This window comes from Bison bison, unplaced genomic scaffold (assembly GCF_000754665.1).
Source record: "Bison bison bison isolate TAMUID 2011002044 unplaced genomic scaffold, Bison_UMD1.0 scf7180017864469, whole genome shotgun sequence".
Lineage (NCBI taxonomy): Eukaryota > Metazoa > Chordata > Mammalia > Artiodactyla > Bovidae > Bison > Bison bison.
In genome coordinates, this window is record NW_011495030.1 from 2354013 (window position 1) to 2381617 (window position 27605).

At 43.3% G+C, this 27605-nt stretch overlaps 1 protein-coding gene across 2 annotated transcripts in view; it reads left to right on the forward strand.

Annotated features, from left to right (window-relative positions):
- APBA1 (amyloid beta (A4) precursor protein-binding, family A, member 1) overlaps window positions 1–27605 on the forward strand; it is a 256563-nt gene that overhangs the window by 144328 nt on the left and 84630 nt on the right. For both annotated transcript variants that reach the window (XM_010860646.1, XM_010860647.1), the window contains exon 2: window positions 24039–25301. In XM_010860646.1, coding sequence (XP_010858948.1) covers window positions 24108–25301 — 1194 coding nt within the window. In that variant the 5' untranslated portion in view covers window positions 24039–24107. The remainder of the gene's footprint in view (window positions 1–24038; window positions 25302–27605) is intronic.

A 27605-nucleotide genomic window follows, 5' to 3' on the forward strand; every position in this document is an offset into this window, starting at 1 on the left:
ACTTTTTCAATGGGCTTTTACAGTATTTTCAATAAACCTGGAATGCCGAAATTCTGTTGTATTTCATCACAACAAAGCAGCCCTTATCTCTGCTGAGTGGCACCACTAAATAAAAATTTTGTTTCTCTATAAAAAGAGAAACTATACATCCAGTCAAAAGGCTAATAATACATTAGGAGAAGATATTTGCAACAGTATGACAGTCAAAAGGTTAATATTCTTCACTCTTTTTAAAAAATCCTCTTCCAAGTGGGTAAGAAAAGGACTTGATAGAAAAGCAGGCAGTTCACAGAAAAAGAAATGCAATGGCCAATAAGCCTGTGGAAAAGAGGCCACTCTGTTAGTTGTGAGGGAAACTCAAGGTAAAACAGGACATATCAGATTGGCAAAAGTGAAATATATTGATAACAACTATTGTTTTGTTATTCAGTCACTAAGTCGTGTCCAACTCTTTACAACCCCATGAGCTTCAGCATGCCAGTCTCCTCTGTCCTTCACCATCTCTTGGAGTTTGCTCAAACTCATGTCCATTGAGTCAGTGATGCCATCCAACCATCTCATCCTCTGTTGCCCCCTTCTCCACTAGCCCTCAATCTCTCACAGCTTCAGGATCTTTTCCAGTGAATCAGCTCTTCACATCAGGTGGCCAAACTATTGGAGCTTCAGCTTCAGCATCAGTCCTTCCAATGAATATTCAGGACTGATTTCCTTTAGGGTTGACTGGTTTGATCTCCTGGCTATCTAAGGGACTCTCAAGAGTCTTCTCCAGCACCACAACTGGAAAACATCATTTCTTCAGTGCTCAGCCTTCTTTATGGTCAACTCTCCCATCCATACATGACTATTGAAAAAACCATAGCTTTGACTATATGGACCTTTGTTGGCTGTATAAAGTGATATCTCTGCTTTTAATGTGCTGTCTAGGTTTGTCATAGCTTTTCTTCCAAGGAGCAAGTGCCTTTTAATTTCATGGCTGCAGTCACCATCTGCAGTGATTTTGGAGCCCAAGAAGAGAACATTTGTCACTGCTTCCACTTTTTCCCCATCTATTTGCTATGAAATGTTGGGACCAGATGCCATGATCTTAGTTTTCCGAATATTGAATTTTAAGCCAGCTTGTCATTCTTCTCTTTCACTTTCATCAAGAGGCTCGTTAGTTCCTCTTCGCTTTCTGCCATAAGGGTGGTGTCATCTGCGTATCTGAGGTTGTTGATATTTTCCCCAGAAATCTTGATTTCAGCTTATGTTTCATCCAGCCTGCCATTTCCCATGATGTACTCTGCATTAAGTTAAATAAGCAAGGTGACAATAGACAGCCTTGATGTACTCCTTTCCCAATTTTGAACCAGTCTGTTGTTCCATGTCTGGTTCTAACTGTTGCTACTTGTCCTGCATATAGGTTTCTCAGGAGACAGGTAAGGTGGTCTGGTATTCCCATCTCTTTAAGAATTTTGTACAGTTTGTTGTAATCCACACAATGGCTTTAGCATAGTCAATGAAGCAGAAGTAAATGGTTTTTGGGGAATCCCTTGCTTTTTCTATCATCTGGTGGATGTTGGCAATTTGATCTCTAGTCCTCTGTCTTTTCTAAATCCAGCTTTTACATCTAGAATTTCTTGGTTCAAGTACTGCTGAAGCCTAGCTTAAAAGATTTTGAACATAATCTTGCTAGCATATGAAATTAGTGCAATTATATAGTAATTTGAACATTCTTTGGCATTGCCTTTCTTTGGGATTAGAATGAAAACTGACTTTTACCAGTCCTGTGGCCACTGCTGAGTTTTCCAAATTTCCTGGCATATTGAGTACAGGACTTTAACAGCATCATCTTTTAGGATTTGAAATAGCTCAGTTGAAATTCCATCACCTCCACTAGCTTTGCTCATAGTAATGCTTCCTAAGGCCCACTTGACTTCACACTCCAGGATGTCTGGCTTTCAACATCTGTTGAGGGAACAATATTTCTCTGTCTCAAGATCCACTGTGGAATAACACTGGTGGCCCCTCTCCTTGGCCCCCATTCCCTTCTGCCTAGAAGAGGAGGACTGTGTCACGAATTTGAGAAAGGAAACTGTGTTGGATCAGTGCCATCTCTGTCTCTTTTCCAGCTCTGCCTGCCTGCAGTGTGTGTATTCTGATGTGCTCCAACCACTTGGCAAGCTTCCCCAGACAGGCACAGCACCTGTGAGGGACACCTGTGTTTGACTGATATCCCAGTGACTTGGTGGGGTACATTTATTTAATGCAGGGGTGAAGTGTAAGACAATTTGGCTAAAACTATACAGACAAATTATCCAATCCAGCTTTTCAGATGATGTTTTAAAATCTCTATTTGTGTGGCTCCTCTATCTCTTTGCTGGCTCAGAACTTGAAAAGAAAATAGAAGAATGTTTATTGATTCCTGTATGCCCCTCTTCCCAGAGGAAAAAAAAGAATACATATATCCATGACCACACATGGGAAGATTGAGATTCCTTGGAGTTGGAAGGGAATAACTAAAATTTAGGGGGGGAACACCTAGCACTGTTATCAAACCTAACTTGTATCTGTTCGCCCAGTAAAGCCAATCTACTGATACTGGATTGTGGTGAAGGAAAGTTCAGCATACATTGCAGGTGCCAAGCAAGAAGCATGAGCAAGCAGCTCATGCTCAAAAGTCCTGAGCTTCTCAAAGACTTTCAGGGTAAGGTCTTTAAAGACAAGGTGAGGGAAAGAGTTGCAGGGTATGTGATCAGCTCGAGGACGTTCTTCTGACTGGTCAGTGGTGAGGTGACCAGAAGTCAGTATCATCAGCCTTCTGGTTCCAGTCAGTCTGGGGTCTACATGCTCGTGGTCAGGACACAGTTAGCTTCTTCCACCAGGTAGGGGTTTCAGTATCTGCAACACAGCTCAAAGGACATGACTCAGATTACTGACTACAATCTTTGAGGAGGAACTAAAGTTACTTGACTTTGTTTAATGGCCAAACTATCATTATTTTGTCTTGCTTGACTGTTTTCCTTTGTTTCTGCATTTTCTCACTCCTCTGATCAAGTTTATTCTTTGAACTTTAGAGAAAGCCTAGGAGGCTAAGGTTTTTCTACAAACAAGAAGCAGGGCGAGGGTGAGGGGCAGGGTGTCTATCACTGGAAGGCCCCATAGGGTCCTGCTTGGTTACAGCTGTTTCTATTAATTGAACATGTGTACATTTGAATGGGCTTCCCTGGTGGCTGAGAGGGTAAAGCGTCTGCCTGCAATTCAGGAGACTCCGGTTCCATCCCTGGTTCAGGAAGATCCCCTGGAGAAGGAAATGGCAACCCACTCCAGTATTCTTGCCTGGAGAATCCCATGGATGGAGGAATCTGGTGGGCTACAGTTCACAGGGTCGCAAAGAGTCAGACACGACTGAGCGACTTCGCTTTCACTTTCACATTTGAATGATGTGATTTGGTCTCTTTTATTTTCTTCAACATAATCCAAGAGGAGGGCACAAGTGGGTAGAGGTATGGAAGCATCGAAAATGTCCTTTTTCATGTCTGCAAGGTTTTACATCTTCTCAATCAAATTAAGAGAGTAGTTACACTATCCTCTCTAGCTTTCTATGTGTTTTACATTTTCCATAGTAAAAAATTGTTTTAGAATGTGTATTACTTTCAACTAGCATTCTCACTTTAAGGAATATTTTTCTTAGAAATAACTGCAGCAGTCCATATGGATATATATCTATGAGGATGTTTATTAAGACACTGTATAAGAAAAATATGGAAATAAGCTAATAATCATTAATAAGAAAATGATTATGTAAATGACATATATGTTGACCTAATTATTAAACAGAGTAAATTGGGGGAAACAATCTCATATAGCATCAAGCAAAATTCACACCATCTACTTAATCCTTTTTTCTTAAGTATGAACAGACAGGAACCATCAAATACATAGGGGAAAAAAAATAGCATCATGAAAGAGAAAGGGCTAAGATAAACAGAAAAATGGACCCCTAGAGGAAGCAAAGACAATCCAGGAAACTTCAAACAGCCCCACTAGTATGTTCAGAGTGATCCAAGAATTCATAATATCCATTTTAAAATGACATGAAATCAGACAATAGAAAAAGAAAGAGCTTTTAGAGATTAAAGATAGGCTGTCCAGAAATCTGGTAGAAGACCTTGGGGAAAATAAGTGAAGCAAAAAAGAGAAAGAGATAAAGTTAGTGGAGAAAACAGAAATCTCCTGGAGACATCTCTGTACTCCCATGTTCATTGCAGCATTATTCACAATTGCCAAGATATGGAAAAAGCTACATGTCCATTGGATGATGAATGGATAAAGAAATGTGATATAAATATATAAAGAACTATCTATATATATGCATTTTATATATAATATACATCCATATTTATATATACCCATATATACATATATGTATATATAAGTGTGTTATTGTTGTTTCTCCTAAGAAACCTGGTTTGATCTCTTTGCAGTCCAAGGAACTCTCAAGAGTCTTCTCTGACACCAGTTTCAATTCTTCAACACAGCCTTTATGATCTAACTCTCACATCCATACATGACTCACATCCATACATGATACTGGAAGTGTTAGCTGATACTATAGTGGTAATCATCTTGCAATATATATAAGTGTAACAAATCAACATGCTGCACACCTTAAACTTACACAGTGTCATATGTCAATTACACCTCAGTATTAAATGCTGGAAACTCACTCTTTGAACAAGGGCCTCAGACCAGCAGCGAGATCAGCACCTGGGGGCTTACTAGAAATGCAGGTCTCAGGCCCATCCCAGACCAATCAGTCAGGATCTGCATTTTAAGAAGATGCCCAGGTGATTCATATGCTCATGGACAGGCTAGAACATACAGGATCATGACTTCATGGTAAGAAAAAAAAATTATTTTGAACTTATAATTCTATCCCCAATGATCAGTCGAGTGTAAGGGCAGAATCAAAGCACTTTAAGGCAAAATGTGTGCATGCATACATTCTCAGTCATGTCTGACTCTTTTGCAACCCCATAGACTGTAGCTTGCCAGGCTTCTCTGTCCATGGAATTTTCCAGGCAAGAATACTAGAGTGGGTTTTCATTTCCTTCCCCAGGGAATTTTCTTGATTCAGGAATCGAACCCATGTATCCTGCATTGGAAGGTGGATTCTTTACCACTGAGCCACCTGGGAGGCAAAATTAAAAACAAAAAAACAAAAAAACAAGAAATTTGCCCTTCTGGTTAGTGATATAGATAATGTGGGAGGCTGTGCATGTGTGGGGGCAGGGGGTAAATGGTAAATCTCTGTAGCTCCCTCTCAGTTTTCTTACAAAGCTAACTGCTACTGCTGCTGCTAAGTCACTTCAGTCGTGTCTGACTCTGTGCGACCCCATAGACGACAGCCCACCAGGCTCCCCGCCCCTGGGATTCTCCAGGCAAGAACACTGGAGTGGGTTGCCATTTCCTTCTCCAATGCATGAAAGTGAAAAGTGAAAGTGAAGTCACTCAGTCGTGCCCAACTCTTAGCAACCCCATGGACTGCAGCCCACCAGGCTCCTCCGTCCATGGGATTTTCCAGGCAAGAGTACTGGAGTGTACTCTAAAAATACTCTTCCTTTTTTTTTTAGAAAAGATAGTATTTAAAATTATAAATGCAACCAATAAAATATAATTATTAAACATTGGGAAACTAAAGGAAAAGGAGATTAAGTGAACTGAATTCTCATTTTTCATCATCTTTCATGACAAGAAGTCAATAGTTGGTGCCTAAATTAAGTCAGTGAATTGTGATACATATTAATATTATGTAGAGCCAAGGAAGTAACCTGTGGAAGAACTAAAAATAGTAACAGGATATTTTTCCTCCTGTTACTCAATGATTCTTTTTTAAAGCTGAGAGGTAATAACTTTGTTTGAGGCCTCTCTGAAATGGACCTGTGCATGGCTTGATTAGAATAATAGAAACAAACTCCAAAATTTTACGGTTGTAACATGTTAAAAGTTAATTTACTAACAGTTGCAGTCCAGTGCAGGTTATTTTTAGTCTGTAGGCAGTTTTCCTCCATGTGGTCAATTCAGGGATCCAGGCTGCTTCCTTCTTGTGATTCTGATATCCTCCAGGCCTCAGACTCTTCTGCATGTATCCATGGATGGGGAAGGACAGCATGGAAAGGGCAAACTCACTTCCTAAATGACCTGGGCCGAAATGACACCCTCACTTCCACTTTCATTCCCTTACGGAGAACCAGTCGTGGCCCCATCTAGATGTCAGGAGGGCTTGTAAATGTAGATCTTGGTGACCGTTCTACATCATGGAGGATGAACTCCAAATTTTGGTGGGAAGCAGAAACAAACCATTTCAGCCACACTCTATATCCTCATAGCTAAGTATAAATGGCGTGTACCCCTTGCACCTCCTCCGAAGGGCATGTGGATTCTGGACACTGCAGAATCAAGGGCCCTGCAGGTAGAAAGGCTGGTGTGTTGATCAGATTTGCTCTGAGTTGTTAGACAATTTTTAATTCCTTTCCTTTGCTCTGATATCATATAACCAAGCACGTTTCTATAATCATTTCCCTTAACTTAGTAGATCTGTATCTTTTAACTGGAGAGTATGTCCTCTTTGTAAATTAATAAATCAGTGTTATTAACATAATGGTACAGTGTTGCAGTTCATGGGGTCATAATAACTCAGACTTGGCTGGGCGACTGAGCAGTGAAAGGAGAAACTGGGCAATATGCTGCCCCCTAGTGGCAGCTTCATTAACACGGGTGTGACTTTGAACTGGTCAAATAATCTCTCCACTCCTTGGTGTCCTTATCTGTAAAATAAGGGACTTGGGTTTTGCCAGTCCTGTCTGTTCTTACTGTTTATTCCTTTATAATTCTATCCATCAGTGAACTGATAATACTGAGTTTCTGGAGTGCAGACAGAGTGACCACAGTCTGGACTAGAAGTATGCTGCTAAGTCACTTCAGTCGTGTCCGACTCTATGCGATCCCATAGACGGCAGCCCACCAGGCTCCCCTGTCCCTGGGATTCTCCAGGCAAGAACACTGGTGTGGGTTGCCATTTCCTTCTCCAGTGCATGAAAGTGAAAAGTGAAAGTGAAGTCGCTCAGTCATGTCTGACTCTTTGCGACCCCATGGACTGCAGCCTACCAGGCTCCTCCATCGGCAATGGCACCCCACTCCAGTACTCTTGGACTAGAAGTATAGCAACTCTTAAAGTCTTCACCATACCCATCCCTGCAACCCATCACAGAGACTTCACTCTTGAATAGTGAGGCTCAAAGAAAAACAAGGTTGAGACACAGCGTGGTAGCAAGGAAGCAGACTCATGGTGAGAAATCTCCATCAGTGCGTGCATGCGTGCTAAGTCGCTTCAGTCACGTCCGACTCTTTGCAACCGCATGGACTGTAGCCACCAGGCTCCTCTGTCCATGGAATTCTGCAGGCAAGAATTCTGGAGTGGGTTGATTCCAGAAAAGAAAGGTTTTATGGGGATTCAGCTCATTATCCCCACCACAAACCCTCTTCAACAAGACAGGGTGATCAATTTTTCCAGGCACTTTACAGTTCATAAAGCCATCACCATCCCTATAGGGTAAGCAGGGCAGGTGCTATTTTCATTACAGATTTAATAGTTTCATGGTTCAAACATTAAAAAGTATAGAAAGGCATGTCATGAAATGTCCCCCATTTGTCCAGTTCTCATTCTTCATCCTCCCACCTCCCAAAAGAAATAACTACTTGTACTAGTTTTTTGTCATTTTAGAGACTGTCATGCATATATATTCTTTTCCCTCCTCTGCGTATAGCACAATACTCATTAGACCCTGTTCTGACCTTGCTTTAATTTAATATATCAGGGAGTTCTTTCTATTATCTGTACATAAAAACCACTCTGTGTTTTATAGCATTCTATCTAAAATTTATTTGTTTTGTTTCTAGCCTTTTGTGAACACAGATTATGCTTTAGTAATTTAAATAGAGTTGTACATAAGTCATTTCATACACTTGCATATGGATATATACATAAATGGCTCAGAGTGATAATATTGATAGATACTTTCAAATTACCCTTCATTGACCCATTTTATAGATGAGGAATAGTGGTAAGAATTTATAGGTGCAAATCATAGGCTGTATCCAGCTTGCCTGCTCACAAGTGTAATTTTCCTGAGTCAGAACTAGATGGCTGTGATGGGTCTGCTATTGTGAGCTGAGGGGGGCTGCTGTGAGGTGGGCAAGCAGAATAGCTCACCAGAGTGCAAGCTGGAAGAATGAGGCTTGGTGACAGGGGAGCACTGGGAAGCCACAAAGCAAACGTGAGCCGAGCACAGCCAATGTCAGAGCAGGCACTTTGTGAGCCAGAGCTCAGGGTTTGGACACTGGCTTGTAGAGGCTCCAGAAATAGCAGTTCCACTCATCACAGGGTGGTCTTTGAGCCAGGTGGCCAGGGGGTGATTCTCTGTGCCAGTCAGCTTCTGCCACCCACAGCAAGCTTCACTGGGCCTTAGACTGGGGACGTGGATAGCTCAGTGGCAGAGTTGTGACCAACCATATCACTTAAGCTTAGTGAGGGATAGTGGGGTAGTTTTGTTAAAATGGAGCAGCCTTGCTTGCATATTTTAAATAATAAAATATATATATATATGTGTGTGTGTGTATTTATTTATATATTCCTATATAATATGATGGCAGCCACTCATTATAGCTCAGATGGTGAAAAATCTGCCTACAATACAGGAGACCCCAGTTTGATCCCTGGGTCGGGATAATATGATGTTTATGTTGCTGCTGCTGCTGCTAAGTCGCGTCAGTCGTGTCTTTGTGCGACCCCATAGACGGAAGCCCACCAGGCTCCCCCGGCCCTGGGATTCTCCAGGCAAGAACACTGGAGTGGGTTGCCATTTCCTTCTCCAATGCATGAAAGTGAAAAGTGCAAGTGAAGTTGCTCAGTCATGTCCGACTCTTAGCGGCCCCATGGACTGTAGCCTAGCAGGCTCCTCCGTCCATGATGTTTATGTTAGGTATATTTAAATATTTTATGTATTTATGTTACTTATATATGTCACATATATAATTATACATCTATATTTTTACTTATATAATATATATAATGTATAATATGAAGTATATTTTAATATATATGCATATATAATTACATATACAAATAAACATATAGAATTTTTTTTTATCTGTCCAGTCACTCAGTCGTGTCTGACTCTGTGACCCCATGGACTACAGCATGCCAGTGTCCTCTGTCCTTCACTATTTCCTGGAGTTTGCTCAAATTCATGTCTGTTGAATCAGTGATGCTATCTAACCATCTCATCCTCTGCCGCCCCCTTCTCCTCCTGCCCTCAATCTTTCCCAGCATCAGGGTCTTTTCCAATGAGTCAACTCTTCACATCAGGTGGCCAAAGTATTGGAGTTTCAGCTTTAGCATCAGTCCTTCCAATGAACACCCAGGACTGATCTCCTTTACAATAGACTGGTTGGACCTCCTTGCAGTCCAAGGGACTCTCAAGAGTCTTCTCCAACACCACAGTTCGAAAGTATCGACTATTCAGTGCTCAGCCTTCTTTATAGTCCAACTCTCATATCTGTACCTAACTACTGGGAAAACCATACCTTTAGCTATATGGACCTTTGTTGGCAAAGGTCTCTGCTTTTTAATATGCTGTCTAGGTTTATCATAGCTTTCCTTCCAAGGAGCAAGCATCTTTTAATTTCATAGCTGCAGTCACCATCCACAGTGATTTTGGAGCTCAAGAAAATAAAACCTGTCACTGCTTCCACTTTTCCCCTTCTATTTCCTGTGAAATGATGGGACCAGATGCCCTCCCAGGAGGTGCCGTGGTAAAGAATCCACCTGTCAGTGCAGGAGACACAAGACTCAGGTTTGATCCCTGAGTCAGGTAGATCCCCTGGAGCAGGTAACGGCAACCCACTCCAGTATTCTTGCCTAGAAAATTCCATGGACAGAGGAGCCTGGCGGGCTGCAGTCCATGGGGTCACAAAGAGTTGGACATGACTGAGCATGCACAATAGAAATTATACATACATGTAAATTATACATATTTTATATAAATTACATTTTAAATACATATTTAATAAATATTTAAGTAATGGAATTTTTCATATACTTTATTTTTTAGAGCAGTTTTAAGTTCTCAGAAAAATTAAATGGGAAGTACAGAGAGTTCCCATAAACCTTCTCTCACACATATGCATAGTCTCCCCCACTAACAACCTCCCACAGCAGAGCAGTACATTTATTACAGTTGATGAACCTACATTGACACGACATTATCACCCAAAGTCCACAGTTCACCTTAAGACTCACTTTTGGTGTTGTACATTCTGAGGGTCAACAAGTATATTTTTTATTCTTGTTCTTAGTGCTACATTAACACACTACCAGCAATCCTGCGAGGTAGGTGCTATTATTACACCCATTTAGAGAAGAGGAAGCTAAGGCGCATAAAGTTAAGTGATTGGGCCAGGGTCACATAGCTAGTGAGTGTTGGAACTGAACTTGAACCTAGCAATGTGACTTTGGATACGTTCCTAACTGCTGTGCTGTACTACCTCTGATTTGGTTCCCTGATCCCTGGGGTTCTCTATACTCTTCCCACTCCCCCTCCAGGTGAGCAAAAAGGGCTCTCTCAGTTCTTACTTACCTGGCTCTCCCAGAGCCTCGCTGTCTGTTTGAGGAATCTTTGAGCAGCTTCTGTCATTCTCTGCAGCAGGAAGCCTGGGTGCTGAAGAGCAGGGAGATGTGGGTTAGCTGTGGCTGGAGCCTAACGGTTATCAGTGAGGAGGACAGAAGGGGAAAGGGAGGGTGAGGCGGGACGTGATGGAGAGAGGAGAGGAGCAGTACAGCAACACTGGCCTCGGGGACATGGAGGTCTGAGATTAAAGGACAGCAGTGAAAATTAGGGGAGGAAAGAACATGGGACCAGTTCCTTCGAGAGACCACAAACCAGACAGTATGGGACACTTGGTTCCAGGTTATGACAACAAGCAGGCTTTTCACTCATTCATTTATTTGTTCATAATCTCCTGTTATTTGGAGGGAAAATTCTGATAACTGGAAGGCCTTTCATTTGTTGAACAGGGTGGTGGTATATACTTTTGGAAGAGCTTGCACACAGTTAGATTTTCCAACAAAAGAAAAGAAGAGAGTTTAGGAAGCCTGGACGGAAGATCTAGAATTGTACTGTACAGTGTAGAGGACACAGGGCTATTGAGATGTGTGTAAGTATAAAATTCACTTATATATGAATTTTGGTGACTTAGGGAATAAAGAATGCAGACTGTCTTAGTAATAATTGTTTATATTGGACATATGTTGAGATGATAATATTTTGATATATTTTAAAGATTAAATATATTATTAAAATTAGTGGTACATTCTTTACCTTTTTTAAAAAAAATGTGATTACTGGAATTTTTAAAATTACCTATGTGATTTGCAATATGTTTCTACTGAACTGTGATGATCCAGAGGAAAGGGATAAGAACCACAAAGACTCAGGACCATTAGGGGAAAATTCACGAGAGAGGGAAGCCCTATAGCTAACAACAGAAAATTAATTGATGAGGTTTTGGAAGGGTAATCGGTGTGCTGTGCAGTGTAGAATCTCACCTCAGTCTTCCCTATGAAATCTTCAGTAAAATCTACATTATTTTAAAAATTTGTTTATCTATTTATTTTTGGTTGTGCTGGATCCTTGTTACTGCTCAGGCTTTCTGGTGCACAGGCTTCTCATTGCAGTGGCTTCTCTTGTGAGCACAGGCTCTAGGCGTGCAGTTCACCAGCTCAGTACTTGCAGCTCCCAGGGTCTAGAGCAAAGTGGTTGTGGTGCACGGGCTTAGCTGCCCGGTGGCATGTGGGATCTTCCTGGACCAGCGATTGAACCCATGTCCACTACATTAGCAGGCAGATCTTATCTACTAGACCACCAGGGAAGTCCCAATTTTAAAATAAAATAAATTAAAAATAATTCCTTTTGGAGAAATTCATGAATTCTCTTGAGGTGACTAAAAGCCTCCAGATCCTAAAAAACTGTTTGAATTTCACTGGTCTACATTTGGGACCTAAATGAAACCAGTAAATTAGAAATTCTGAGAGTTAGATACTCTACCTCTTTACATTCTAGCCAGCATGTCCAAGGAACTCTTAAGAGTTTCCAGATTATCTGTTAATCATTTTTAAGAGAAAGTGGTTTTCTTCTTTCCCCACTTGATGGTTTTTTCCCTGTTAACTTGTGCTAATGTGACTCAATTGAGAGAGTTGATTGTCCAGGGAGGCTTTGAATCAGTATGAGATTTCTGGCTCATCAAATTCAAACTCAAATCATCACCAATGTTGCCACCTAATAGTTGCTTAATGGACTTTTGTTCTTTGGGTGTTGTGAAGCTGAATTGTCAGGGAGCGATCCTTCCTGGATACAGCTGTTTTTAATCATCTATTGTAACCCTTGCATATCAGATATGAGGCATAACGGAAAAAATGTCTGAGGACAGTGGCCAGAATGCCTGATGCTGTCTTCTTGTGAATAAAAAGAATGTCAGAGACAAGAATTTGATTTGAAGCTTCATAATTAGGACTGTGGCTGACATTCTGGCATTAATTTTTGGGAAGGAAAATGTTAGAGGAAGTTACAGAAAACTTGAGGGAATAGAGAGAAGCAAGTTAACGGACTTCCTAATGAGCCAAATAATTTATAAAAGTGATATTAGCAGTAAGTTTGAGATGATATCGTCTCAAAGGAAGGACTATATTTTAATGAATTACTGTTCAGTTCATCCTGAGCCGGTATTTCCCGTTTCCAGGATGAAGTAATGAGCCTCTGAAAACTAACATGGCTGAACTGATTTCAGAGATTTACTGTCTTTAACATGAAAGTGTGGTGTGTCCATGGCTTTCTGTATAATAACAGAAAAGAAATACCAGGAAAACGGTTCAAGTTGATTGTCACTGGCGATTAGTACCCCAGAAGTGAATGTCGTGTACCACAGAGATAGTAAATGCAGTGGAGGGCGAGGAAAGGAAGTTATGTATGGGGCATGAAAAAGAGGGATTATAATGAGGGGAAAATGCCAATTTTGTGTAACCCGCAGTAAATATGGATTATGTGGCTATGGCTGATTTTATACCAGGGTCATTTCCCAAAAATTCAGATAGACTTTAAATCAGCTTTGATTTCCAGACAATGTCCCTTGAGTTTTCTATAAAATTTACAAGATTTTCCCTCTGAGTTTGCATGATTGTCTTAAGCTTATTTCATGCATTTTATTGAAATAAAAATGATAAATGAATGATTTGATTGTTAGAGTGTTAGACAAAGAGCCAGACAATCAGGTAATCTGCATCCATTCAGAATTTTCTCTTTCATCAAAGGCTGGATTGTGATCAGAGCTTTGAGGTCGGAGTGACTAAATTCATCCAAGTGAGTGAATTAATTTTCCTGCCTGTTTGGTGTTAGCCACAATTATACAGATTTCAAGGTGGATGAAAATAATGAACCTGTTTGTAGCCATCACACAAGAATGTATTGCTTCAAATGGCCTCAGTTCCTCTGTTTACTCTGCAAGGATAAAAGCAGATGTGAAAAATGTGGCCATTGGCCAAAACAATATTTAAAGCCCTCTATTGGAGTAGATTTCAGAGCCCAGAGTCTTTTTAATAATCTTGGCTGTCGCATATCTTCATTCTTTAGGGATGGATTTGTATTTGGAGATCATCAAACAGCATTCATAGCCAAATTTTGTAAATAAAGTGGAAGATAAATTTGGATGACACCCTCTGAGGTCAAACATCAGATGTGACTAGATATGACTATAGAATATTGAAAACAGTTTGCTGGTAGCTTCAAATACCTCAAATTAACTTTGAAATCAGTTCCAATAAAGGAGTGGCTAAAGTATTTTGAGCAAAGACAGTGCCCTTGGAACATGTAAGTATAGCGTCTGCCAAGGTGACTATTTCAAAAGGGATTACACCAATTTAGATGTTTGTTTAAAAAAAATCAATCGCATCACTTTATGAGTGCAGTGCAATGTAATAGGAAGAACAGCAAAAAGCCAGAGGGATCTACCTTCACTTCTTCTGGCTCTGAGTGGCCTTGGACAAGTTATTTAAGCTATCTTAGCTTCTGCTTCAAAATTAGCAATTGGAGATAATAATTCCCACTGAGGCTGTTGTGAGGGTTAGAAATATAGTATGTAAAACACCAGAGAAGGCAATGGCATCCCACTCCAGTCCTCTTGCCTGGGAAATACCATGGACGGAGGAGCCTGGTAGGCTACAGGCCATGGGGTTGCGAAGAGTTGGACATGACTGAGCGAATTCACTTTCACTTTTCATTTTCATGCACTGGAGAAGGAAATGGCAACCCACTCCAATGTTCTTGCCTGGAGAATCCCAGGGACGGGAGCCTGGTGGGCTGCTGTCTATGGGGTCACACAGATTCGGACACGACTAAAGTGACTTAGCAGCAGCAGCAGCAGCATGTAAAACACCACATATATTGGCCTACATGTAGTACAGCATTTGTGATTATTTGATGGATTTATTTATACCCAGCCTGCTTCAAAATTAATTAAAGGGAGCTTAACTGTATGTTTTCCACCCCTACATAGTTTTATTTAGGAAAGGGTAATATTAATAAATATAAGTAAGCCATGTGCCCTAGTCATTTATATATATATTTTTTAATTTATTTATTTTAATTAGAGGCTAATTATTTTACAATATTGTATTGGTTTTGCCATACATCAACATGAATCTGCCACGGGTGTACACATGTTCCCCATCCTGAACCCCCCTCCCTCTAGTCATTTATATTAACTTATTTTGCTTTTTAAAAATGCTGTATTGTTTGCTCAATACTAACTATAGTGTGTAAGAAAATGCAGTAATGGATGTTAAATAACCCTTACAACATATCAGACATTGTTCTAAGTATTATATATATATATATTAATTTGTATTACCCAGTAACCATCAGTGGCTCAGATGATAAAGAATATGCCTACAATGCAGGAGACCCAGGTTTGATCCTTGGGTTGAAAAGATCCCCTGGAGAAGGGAGTGGCAACCCACTCCAATATTCTTGCCTGGAGAATTCCATGGACAGAGGAGTCTGATGGGCTATATATAGTATGTAGGGTCACAAAGAGTCAGACACAACTGAGCGACTAACACTCATTCATATACTGGACTACCTGGGTGACTCAGATGGTAAAGAATCTACCTGCATTGCAGGAGACCTGGGTTTGATCCCTGGGTTGGGAAGATCCCCTGGAAGAAGGCATGGCAACTCACTCCAGTATTCTTGCCTGGAGAATCCCCATGGACAGAGGAGCCTGGCGGGCTACAATATATAGGGTCACAAAGAGTCAGACATGACTGAGTGACTAAGCACACATACTGGTTTTAGAAATGGTAAAATGGGAGCATTTTCTGTGATTAAGTCATTCAAAGTCAAAGAACTACTAAGTTGAAAGATGAAACTGGAATGCAAATTCAGGCAGTCTTTCACCCACACCTGTCTCCTTAACCACTACCTGCCAGCCTGCCTGCTAAGTCACTTTAGTTCTGTCTGACTCTTTGTGAACCTATAGACTGTAGCCCACCAAGCTTCTCTGTCCATGGGATTCTCCAGGCAAGAGTACTGGAGTGGGTTGCCATACCCTCCTCCAGGGGATCTTCCCGACCCAGGGATCGAACTCACATCTCTTGTGTCTCCTGCATTGGCAGGCGGGTTCTTTACCGCTACTGCCACCTAGGAAGCCCCTTAACCACTAAAATACCTCATTAAATATAGTGAGTGACAAGAAGATCTATTAGGGATAAACCTGGTATTTAAAAACTAATAAGTACCATTTATAGCCAACTCTTATAAATAAGGTGGGGGATAATCCTTTAAAGTCAAAAGTCAATATGACTACATATTAGAATAGAATATTGAGAACAATTTTCTGGTAACCTCAAACCCCATAAATTAACTTCAAAAGTTGTTCCTGTAAAGGAGTGGCCAAAGTGTTTCGAGCAATGGCAGTGGCCTTGAAACATGCAAGTATCGAGTGTACCATGGCTTGTTGAGAAGGCCCAGGACCCACTAACCTGTGCTGGGCAGGTGCTAGAAGGCAAATTCAGCTACAGTATGGTCAGACATGTAGTCCAGCAGGTAGTCCACTATCTCTAAGGGATCAACGAGTGGCCATCCAGATAAGCCATTGGCATTCTTAATCCAAAAAAAGAGTGTCTAAGGTGGTGAGGCAGCCAACATTGGAGCAGTCTGTCCACAGAGAAAGAACACAAGTCCCTGAATGGAAGATCAGGAAATAGGAAGATCCACCAGAGCTTTCCATTGGCCAAACCCAAAGAGAAGCCAGAGGAATAGGGAACCGTTGATGCAGCCCAAGGAGGCCAGCCTTGCAGGGAACAGAGTAGGGAAGGGAAGGTGCAGAGTGAATCTGGAGAGAGAAATGGAAGATGTCCAACCCCCGTGTCTTCATCAAAGATGCACAGGGTCAAGGATACAGCCCTGAATTCCAACCACAGAGACCTCACCCTGGTTGACATCTGGTACTTAGCTCACTTTGAAACCATTACCAATACAATCTGCCAAGCCATAGTTCACAATTTCAGGCACAAGGATATCAGAGAAAACAAAATAATAATTTGTTGAGGCAAGATAACTCTATGTGAGGAGGCTTTTTCTGACCATGTGAGCTTGTTTAAACTGACAATGATTTTAGGAAGGTGAATGTGTATTCCATATCCATCTTGGCTCCCAGTATCATTAAATTTAATTTCTGGATGATTCAAAGGAGATTAAACTTTAATGAATTCTAGTATTTTATAGGGAGAAGGCAATGGCAACCCACTCCAGTACTCTTGTCTGGAAAATCCCATGGATGGAGGACCCTGGTGGGCTGCAGTCCATGGGGTCACGATTGAGCGACTTCCCTTTCACTTTTCATTTTCACGCATTGGAGAAGGAAATGGCAACCCACTCCAGTGTTCTTGCCTGGAGAATCCCAGGGATGGCGGAGCCTGGTGGGCTGCCTTCTATGGGGTTGCACAGAGTCGGACACGACTGAAGCAACTTAGCAGTCTTTTATATTTCTGGCTTTTATCTGACTCTTATAAATAGATGTGTTTTGTTTAGAAAAGCTGATGATTTGAGTGGGGTTCTTGATGTCCTTTGGATTCCATAGTAGATGCTTCATGACTGATTTCACTCATGGAAGGGAAACCCATTTATACAGTTGGGAAGGTAGATAAGAATACCTGGGTATTCCTATTCTCTCATCTTTTTTTTTTTCCTTGAATGAAAACCATTAATCTCCCAACCTATGCCAATTGTGTGTGTATGTGTGTCTACATTACATATAGGACATAATCTTGATCAGCAAGCCATTTCTATGGAAATTATCAGTGATCGTCTCAGTGTCATTGACGGCCCTCCAATGGCTTGATGTCAGACGTCATGTTGAGTGGACCAGTATGTGTGCAGGTGGATTAGGACAAGCTGCCTGGAGAATCCCATGGACAGAGGAGCCTGACAGGCTACAGTCCATAGGGTCACAAAGAATCGGATATGACTGAGCGACTGAGCACTCATGCATGCATGCAGTCCCAAGATATAGGACTTCCCTTCCAACTCCAGCAGGGGAAGACAAGCAACATTCATTAAGTCCATGAGAAGCATTGTACTCTTATACTTTAAATACATGCAAAAGTATAAAAACTTATATAAATGGAATCGTTTTGTTCATCCTAGCTTTTTCAGAGGAAAGAATGGCCAGTACAGACTTTCTTCTTCTTCTCCCACTCTTCTCCCCTCCACCTTCGTGTGTCTTCCCTACAACTGCATCACTGCTCCCCCCTCCCCCTGTACACACAGAACTCTCCAGATTAACAAGCTTGTATCATCCCTTTTGCTACTGTTTACATTTCATTTTGTCTTCAGTCTGACTACTGAACTACTAAAACTACTTCTGAATGTGTTAAAAGGGACAATCTACTGGAAAGTCTTCTGAACAACTACATAAGGACAGATCAACCAAAGTAATTTATAGCCTCCCCTTCTTTTCATCCCAAACCAGCATGAGCCTTAGCTAATGTTATGAGCTACCTGGGTTCAACTGCTGAATCATGAAATGCTTTATTTCTAAATGGTGTGCTGCAATGGATTCCCTCCCTTTATTCACTTTTTCCAACTCAGCTGTAGAACATTCTAGAACCAGGAGCCAGAAAGCCACCAGTGCTTCACTACAACTTGAATTCCCTGACTCCTGCAGCCAAGATGCCACAGCACCTCCTTTTCATGTTACCTGGTCGTGCCTGCAGAGGGGTCTGCCTTGCCTGTGTCTTCCAGGTCATCCAGCCTTTTTGTAGAAGGGGAGGGATTCTCTTCAACCAGCTGTAACTCCTCCCTTCTACTCTCCCAGCCTCCGGAGGCACATGGGTCATAATCAAGGACTCTGGCTAGGTAATGGCAGTCATCGCTTAAGCCTTAGTTCCTAGGACTTTACCAGCTGTGAAATCCAGAACCTGTAAGAACAGCAGCACTTACATGATTCACAAAGGTGATGCAGTGGTTGTTGTTTTAACTCTAGCTTCCTTCTGTAGCTTGGACCTGTTTCTGCTTTGCAGTCATCACCAGGTATTACAATTACTGAAGCTTGTCTGCCCTTGAAGGCTGGGACCATGGTTTAGAAACTTGCATCCCCCTCACCTTGTACAGTGCCTGCTACTGGATCAATGCCCTCAAATGCAGGCAAATGTTGAATCACTGGAGTTCTTTGGGCACATAAAGCATCAAAAGAAGATAGATAAGGTTGCAGGGGTGGATGAGGGCAGCAGAGATTCAAGATGGAAAGAAGAAATGAATTCTCAAAAGGCTAGGCATGCCAATGTCCAAAAGGCCCCTGATATTGAAAAGTGGGAAGATAATTATTTTCTTTTTAATCACTAACAATTTATTGACTACCTACTATGTTTCCTCTGTACTAGGCACTGGGGAATCAAAGATAAATGACCTGTGTGCTTTTCTCAAGGATTTCATATTTATAAAGAATTGCTACTCAGAAGAACAGGTGTTATGATATTTAGATAGAGTTCAGTGAGGATGATGGGAAGGGTTAATCAGATTGTATTATTCCGCTGCTTAAACCTTCCCCAGTACCATGCCCATGGACTGTAGCCCACCAGGCTCCTCTGTCCATGGAATTCTCCAGGCAAGAATGCTAGAGTGGGTAGCAGTTCCCTTCTCTAGGGGATCTTCCTGACACAAGGATTGAACCTAGGTCAAACCCTGCATTGCAGGCAGATCCTTTACCGTCTGAGCCACCAGAGAAGCCCAGTAGCATGCCAGCGCACTTGAAATAGCTTTGCCGTGACATACCAGGCCCTGCCCTGCTGGCCCTTCCCATCTCTCCATCCTCACCTCCTACCACATCATCTGTTACTCAGTTCACAAACATTATTTCTGTCTTCGAACACTGCAAGTCCTTTCTCACCTCAAGGCCCTGCCCTTGAATCTTCACTTGGCTCTTTCTTTATCATTCAGGCCTCAGCTCCAAAATCACTTCCTCTGGCCACTATATAACCCTCTCTTCTCAGTCAGTTTCTCTGCCATTACCCTGTTCCATTTTCTTCATAAGACTTTTTGTTCTCTGATGTTATCTGATTTGTTTATTAACATAATCATTGTCTCTTCCCCTTCTCCTTCCCCTTCACCCCCATGCATTAGAATGGGGGCTTCCCAAGAACAGAGCAGCCTTTCTGGCTTGGCCACTGCTCTGCCTTTATGCCCAGAATATTGCCTGGAGGCTGGCACATAATAGACACTCATTAGGTAGAAGTGACTTCCCCTTGCTTTGGGGAAGATAAGACAGATGCACCAGCAAAAAATTATAAATGAAAAAATATGCTAGGGTAGGGAAGGCAGCCAGGGCCAGTGTCAGGACTCTGGGTATTAGACTGCAGGATACAGATGAAGCATGAAGATGAGGCTGGAGGAGAGATGTGGCTTCATTTGTTTGATGAAGCATCAGGAGTAGGACTCCAGCACCCAGAGCCTAGAGCCAGAGAGTATGGGTCAGACACCAGTTCTGCCAGGTACATGACTGGGCAATCACCTAATACCACTTGCCTCCATTTCCTCATTTTTAAAAGAGCTGACAATAATCTCTATAAAGACAATAGGAGAGTACGTTCTTCATAGGCTAGTGGGAGGATGAAATAAGTCATTATGTGGAAAATGCCTAGTAGTGTCTGGTAGATAGCTAAGCACTTTCACCATGTACTACACAGAGGAGGGTCACTGAAGAGTTTAAGAAATAGGGTTATGGGATTCAGGTTTGTATTTAGAAAGATGAGCGGGTTAGCAGTGGTAAGGATGGATCAGAGGAGACTGAGAAATTAGTTAAGGAAATAATTTTGTAGACTAGAGGGACCAAGACAATGTAGCGGCACTGAGGATGATGCGAGAGTTATTAAGACAATGGACTTGGTCATCAGTTTGGGGAAGGAGGTGAGGGAAAGAGACAAGTCAATAATAATTCCTGGATTGGGAACTTGGTGGTGCCTTTCACCTGAACAGGAAACACGGGGGTGGGGTGGGGTGCCAGGTTTGGGAGCTGGAATGGGGAAGGAGGTTGTGGAGGCATGTTTTGTTCAGCTGTGGCAGGTAGAGGTTGGGTGCCATGGGAACGCCAGGTGGAGCTACCCAGCCAGAAGGTCCCCCCACACCTTCCTGGATTGCAATACGCTGAAGTGCTTATTAGCTCTGTACTTACTGATACTTAATGCTAGTGCTTAATATTTAATGTTTATCTTTGCCTTTTAAGCAAATAGCATGAGAAATATCTTTGTCCATATCTGCATTTTTCCTTTGAGATTTCTGTAAGTAGAATTACTGGGGCAAATGTATATTACCTTTTGAAGATTTTAATTCATCTTGCCAAATTTCTTTTCAAAAGGTGGTACCAATATATAATCCTACAATAACCTGGGATTCTTAACAAAAAGAAAAAGAAAACAGCTTGAGTGAGGTTTTTTAAATAAGCAAATTTGCCAGTGTATAGGGAATAGTCCTCTCGTGTGCTACCAATGGACCTGACCACCAGTGTCAGCTCCATCTTTAAAAGTTGGTAGTTGCCTTTGTCCTAGGGAATCCCTCAAATTGATGCCTGTTATTAACATGCTGCTGCTAAGTCACTTCAGTCGTGTCCGACTCTGTGCGACCCCATAGACGGCAGCCCACCAGGCTCCCCCGTCCCTGGGATTCTCCAGGCACGAACACTGGAGTGGATTGCCATTTCCTTCTCCAATGCATGACAGTGAAAAGTGAAAGTGAAGTCGCTCGGTCATGTCCGACCCTCAGCGACCTCATGGACTGCAGCCTTCCAGGCTCCTCCATCCATGGGATTCTCCAGGCAAGAGTACTGGAGTGGGGCACCATTAACATGCTGCCAACACTATAACCCAAACTATATTCTTGAAACCAGGATGGTTCACTCTGTGTGTGAACATTCCCCTGAAGCTGGGGAAGGGGTATAAGGACCATACACCCAGTGAAAGGAAAGCTTCAATGTATAAAAATTACCTTAGTTTAACATATTTTCCCCCAAAGAACTGTTTTTTGGTCACTTTCTTTACATGACTCAGTGTATGGACATGCACAGAAATCACATTGCCTGTAGATCAATCAGTGCTCTATAAGACAGCACTATTTCCTGGTCAGACACGATTTTAATCCAGAATAAACTAAAATCTCTTTTTGATACATATATCAATAGATTTTCATCAGGCTAGAAAAGAAAGTGCCATTTTCACTGAAAATGGAGTTTTGGTCAGTTCTGCACGTGGTTATTATGAATTGCTGGCCTGCTCATGTGTTTTGGACAGTGGTCGTTGCATCTCTAACTGACTACACACAGCTGACACACTGCAGGGCAGTTGCCCTACCCAGGGAAGTATCTGGCGTGTTTTGTATCCCTCCATTATGAATGCTTGCTTTGTGCTCAGCAGACTTAGATTTGAATGTGAGTGTGGTTCTTACCTGTTGTCTTTTCCAGAGAATACTTATGAAGGAAACTTGGGTAGACTGTTCTTGTCCATGCCTTGTATGGAACTGAATATTTGTTTTGTACATTTCATGCACCACTGGAGGCCATCTAACCTGGGTGCTGTCAGCACCAATATTTGCCTCCTCTGTTACGTGCATTAACCATCTGGTCTGAACAGAAACGCGTACTTAGAAAACTTTCTTATACCTTGTCCACAGTCACCGTTCTCAGGGGTTAAATAAGAGGAAGCCACAATTTTTCAAAGACGACTGGGTCTAATTTGTATGAAGTGGGATTCTTGTCAAGGAGGAAAGCATTACAGATTGATCATCTCTGCTAAACCATAATTGTTTTCTAGTGAGTGTTAGGGGTGGATCCATCAAAGAAGGGGGTAAAGATGGTAACTACTGCTTTAAGATGAACTTGGCAGCTCCAAAATGGCCTCCTTTACAACTGGAGCTATCACCGTGCTTGAAGGAAATTGCCATCGTTACGGTGGGAGCTGAGTAGAATATAATGCATCCTAATATTAGAGTCCATTAGATGTCCCTGGTCCTACTGGGGCTTTCTACTTTTACATTAAAGAGTTCATTTCCCAGTTTTGTCCATGTGTAAAATGAGCCCCCCAAAAGGACACTAAAGAAAGTTTACACACATTGAACCCATTTACAACTGCCTTAAAATCATGGGGATCCTGCCTGTTTTTGTTGTTCTTTACATCCCCTGCAATTATTTCCATACACTGTATGCAGATTATGCTATAAAGCTATTTTAGATAAGAAGAAACCAAAATACTGAATTTACCAAATACCAAAATACCAAATTTGATAGTGGTTGAAACCAAAGCCATCTTTGTAGTCACAAGTCCCTCTGGAAATAGGGAAAGAGACATACCCGTATTTTAAAGAAGTTAGCATGTTGTAAAGTATCAGCTATAATGCTAACTTACAGAATCGAAGAATTTTAGATCCAGGGTGTATGAGGGGAGCGAATATTAGAAATTAGCTAGTCAGTGTTTTAAGTGCAGTTGTCGGAAGGCTGGCCTCTAGGGAAAAGGTGTTTCCCAGTCAGACAAGTTGGGTAACCCCTGCATCCTGTATCTTCCTCCGCTTGCATATTCACAAGGAAAGTCAACTTAAGTCAGCATCTCCCAAACTTACTTGAGCAGGGAGCCTTTTTACTCTGCGTAATAGCTGTTAACATCCTGCTGCAGGAAATGAGTCCAGTCTCATGGTGGAGGTTCAGAAAATTAAACCACTTAAGGGTAGGTGACACAGCCAGTAATGCCAGGATGAGAACCCATTGATGGCTGAAGCCTCCCTCAGAATGGCTGCATAATTGTACAGACAGCAGTGGATTCAAAACATCCCAAGGCTTTTTTTCCTCCTCCTCCCTGGCCCCGCAGCATGCAGGATCCTAGATCCCCCACCAAGGATTGAACCCTTTCCCCCTGCAGTGAAAGCTCGGAGTCCTAACCACAGGATCACCAGGAAAGTCCTTTTTTCCCTTGAAATTTATTTTTAAAATCGTTTCTAAAGTGTCTAGGATCCTAGTTTAATTTAGAGAGATTTATCTCTTAGCAGATGGAAAATGTGTCAATTGGCTCATTCAATGTGGTAGTACTCTCTATTCATATGCATCAGAAACAGAACCTGAATAGTAAGCACGGTGGGGAACTTAAAGGCTCAGAAGGCTGTCGGTCTTAGGGGTGGGGAAGAGAGAAAGCCAGTAAGCAATGAAACAAGGAGACATGTAATTACAAATTACGACACGTGCTACGAAGATGATGAACTATGTGCTGTCAGTTTGAGCTTAAATTTGCAATCACTTTTTAATTGACCGCGATTCAGACGAGATCAATAACAGCTGTTTTTATGATTATCTTGGTACTCGGCTTCTCCCTACAGTCTGAACCACGTAATAGCCCCTCCCCCTTCTTGTTTTTCCAGCCGGGTGGAGCAAAATGAGAGCGCAGTGAGCTGGCCCAGCCTCTCTCCCAGCCGTCCCCGACGCCCACCATGAACCACTTGGAGGGGGCAGCGGAGGTGGAGGTGACGGACGAGGCGGCAGGCGGGGAGGTGAACGAGTCGGTGGAGGCCGACCTGGAGCACCCCGAAGTGGAGGAGGAGCAGCAGCAGCAGCAGCACTATGCGGGTCGCCCCCGGCGCCGCCGCGCCGTCGAGGACCCTCGCGCCCAGCCTGGGCAGCAGCAGCAGCAGCAGGAAGAAGATGAGCATGGGGAGTGCCTGGCGCGCTCGGCTAGCACAGAGAGCGGCTTCCACAACCACACGGACACGGCCGAGGGCGACGTGATCGCCGCGGCCCGCGACGGCTACGACGCCGAGCGCACTCAGGACCCCGACGACGAGAGCGCGTACGCTGTGCAGTACCGGCCCGAGGCGGAGGAGTACACGGAGCAGGCAGAGGCTGAGCACGCCGAGGCCACGCACCGCCGCGCGCTGCCCAACCACCTGCACTTCCACTCGCTGGAGCACGAGGAGGCCATGAACGCGGCCTACTCGGGCTATGTCTACACGCACCGGCTTTTCCACCGCGGCGAGGACGAGCCCTACGCCGAGCCCTACGCCGACTACGGGGGCCTCCAGGAGCACGTGTACGAGGAGATTGGGGACGCGCCCGAGCTGGACGCGCGCGACGGTCTGCGGCTGTACGAGCAGGAGCGCGACGAGGCGGCCGCCTACCGCCAGGAGGCTCTGGGCGCGCGGCTGCACCACTATGACGAGCGCTCCGACGGGGAGTCCGACAGCCCGGAGAAGGAGGCCGAGTTCGCGCCCTACCCCCGCATGGACAGCTACGAGCAGGAGGAGGACATCGACCAGATCGTGGCCGAGGTCAAGCAGAGCATGAGTTCGCAAAGCCTCGACAAGGCGGCCGAGGACATGCCCGAGGCCGAGCAGGACCTGGAGCGCGCCCCCACCCCGGGCGGGGGCCGCCCCGACAGCCCCGGGCTGCAAGCGCCGGCGGGGCCGCAGCGGGCCGCCGGCGGCGAGGCGGTGCAGCGGTACAGCAAGGAGAAGAGGGATGCTATCTCCCTGGCCATCAAGGACATCAAGGAGGCCATCGAGGAGGTGAAAACCAGGACCATCCGTTCGCCTTACACCCCCGACGAGCCCAAAGAGCCCATCTGGGTCATGCGCCAGGACATTAGTCCCACCAGGGATTGTGACGACCAGAGGCCGGTGGATGGCGATGTAAGTGTGTGCGGGTTTGGGCTCGCTCAGCTCCACGAGCGGCCAGGAGGGGAGACGGGCCCTGGGTGGCGTCATTTGTCATTAGAAATGACTTGATGACAGAAATGATCTCTGGGCATGCTCAGAAACAGCTTGCGCTTAACAGCCGGTGAGCGAAAACTAGGTGGGAAGGAGTTAAGTGTTGAGAGATTGCGATAAATCAGTGGTTCTCTAACTGTCACTGGAGCACGTGTTCAGAACCTGGTTTCTAGACGCACCTCTTTCCATCCCCTAGTTTCACACTTAGACTTGGGTCAGGGCCTGCGAATTTGTATTTTTTAACGTTAAATAAAAAAACAAGTCTGGATTGAGGAAGGAGAGACTTCATTGGAAAGTTACTGTTGTAACAGGAACTCTTGGAGTAGAACTGTGGGATCTCCAAGGGTCTCTAGGGTTAGGCAAAAGGGGATTCTTTCGTAGGTAGGAGTAAGCAAGGCCTGAAGGGACAAGATGTGAAGAAGTGGGATGAAGCATGGCTTGAACGTACTGCCCTTGATAGTGTTTTAATCTGAGAACAGCCTTTTCCTAGGAGGGGCTGCTGAGGAGGGGCGGTAAACTGGCGAAAGTCCAGGTACCTGGAAGAAGGTGAGAAGCTTAATCAAAGGTTGGTTAATAAGCATTCCGTTTTGACTAATCAGCTCAGCTAATCATTTCTCAGGCAAAGAATGGGAATTTGAGGGGTCTGTGTCTGGCCTTGTCATAGGTAAACAAAGGGGCACCTGTGAGTTACTCAAGTCCTATGGGAAAGAGGTTCTTTGCATAAGTCATATTCACAAACGAAATGGGAGGATTGGGGGGTCTTTAACCTTTGCTGTTTTCTGGGATCTCAGGGCTCATGTTAAGTTCAGCGTCGTCACTTATAAGTTCCTAGGTGATACTGATGGCTGCTGGTGCCAGGACCACAATTTGAAAACCACTGTCTTAAATCAACCCCTTATAGGTTTAAGATGAATAGTGGCCTTTTTAGAGGAAATCAAGGAAATTCTTCCAGGCCCTTTCTAGCCAAGGGGTGTTTACAGTTTGTTTGCCTTTTTTTTTTTCCCCTTCTCTGTGACTTACAAGAAGGGCTTAATTTTCATTTCTGGTGGTACCAGAGAGGGAGCTTCTCACCTCACAAAGACATGCTTTTGAACGGAAGTATACTTTCTTGTGAAGAGCTACAGAAAGCTGTTGCTGCCTCGTCGGCCTTTCACTTTCCATTTTTGAAATATCCAAGAAATTTGATAACTCGGCAAGCTTGGGTGTCACAGTCTACTCAGAAATAAATCAAGAAGGCTAACCTTTGCCCCCACTACCTGACTCTAAAGATTCTCTTTCTCCTCCAACTCTCACTTTTCCATTCTCTTGAATAATTTTTAAGCACTTTCATTTAAAATGGGAGCTTGGAGTAAAAGAAGGGTCAAGAGGTTAAATTTGGTTTCATTTAATTCTGCATTTTATGATTGCACCTATCTATTTCTGAGTATACCTTTTGAAGTGAGAAACCATTATTGGAAGCTGTTTGTTCATTTCACTTATAGGTAAAAGGCTGTGCAGGTCAGAGATGTCATTTGCCTCCTCTTTTAGTAACAGTCAGCATGGGCTGTTAACTGATTAAATCACAGGCACCTTTAAATCATGGGCTTCCCTGGTGGCTCAGATGGTAAAGAATGTGCCTGCCATGCATGAGACCCAGGTTTGATTCCCAGATCAGGAATATCCCCACTCTGGTGTTCTTGCCTGGAGAATTCCATGGACATAGGACTCCATAGGGTTGCAAAGAGGCGGACTCGACTGAGCAACTAACACTAAAGTGAAATTTCAACAACGGCTGTTAGCTGATTCAATCACTTTTAAGGCAGGGTTGGAACAGGCTGGAAAAGGATCTGCATCCTCCCCAGCCAGGGGGCGGCATTGGGTGAGTTCAGCCTCCTTGATATCTCCCCTCTGTAGTCCATGCTTCACATTCAAACAGTTTAAAATAGGTGTGCTCCTATGCAGGATTCTGAGTGACCTCCAGTCTCTAACAGGTTTCTCCTGGCTTGGAGGGATGGAGTGCAGCTAGCATTTTTGCAAATGTAGTAGAAATGGAGCAGGCTTTTAAAAGTAGGGAGCTGGCAGGAAACCAGGTTCTAAATCCTTTTAGAAACTTGGAAAGCTGTTGGAAAAAAGCCACAGGAGCATTTGGTACAGATGCTGGCCTCTTCCTTCAGCTTTCTCACCTGTACCAGCTCCATGAAACGACCTGCTTCACCACCTGGTCCCTGCAACCTGATGATGAACCCA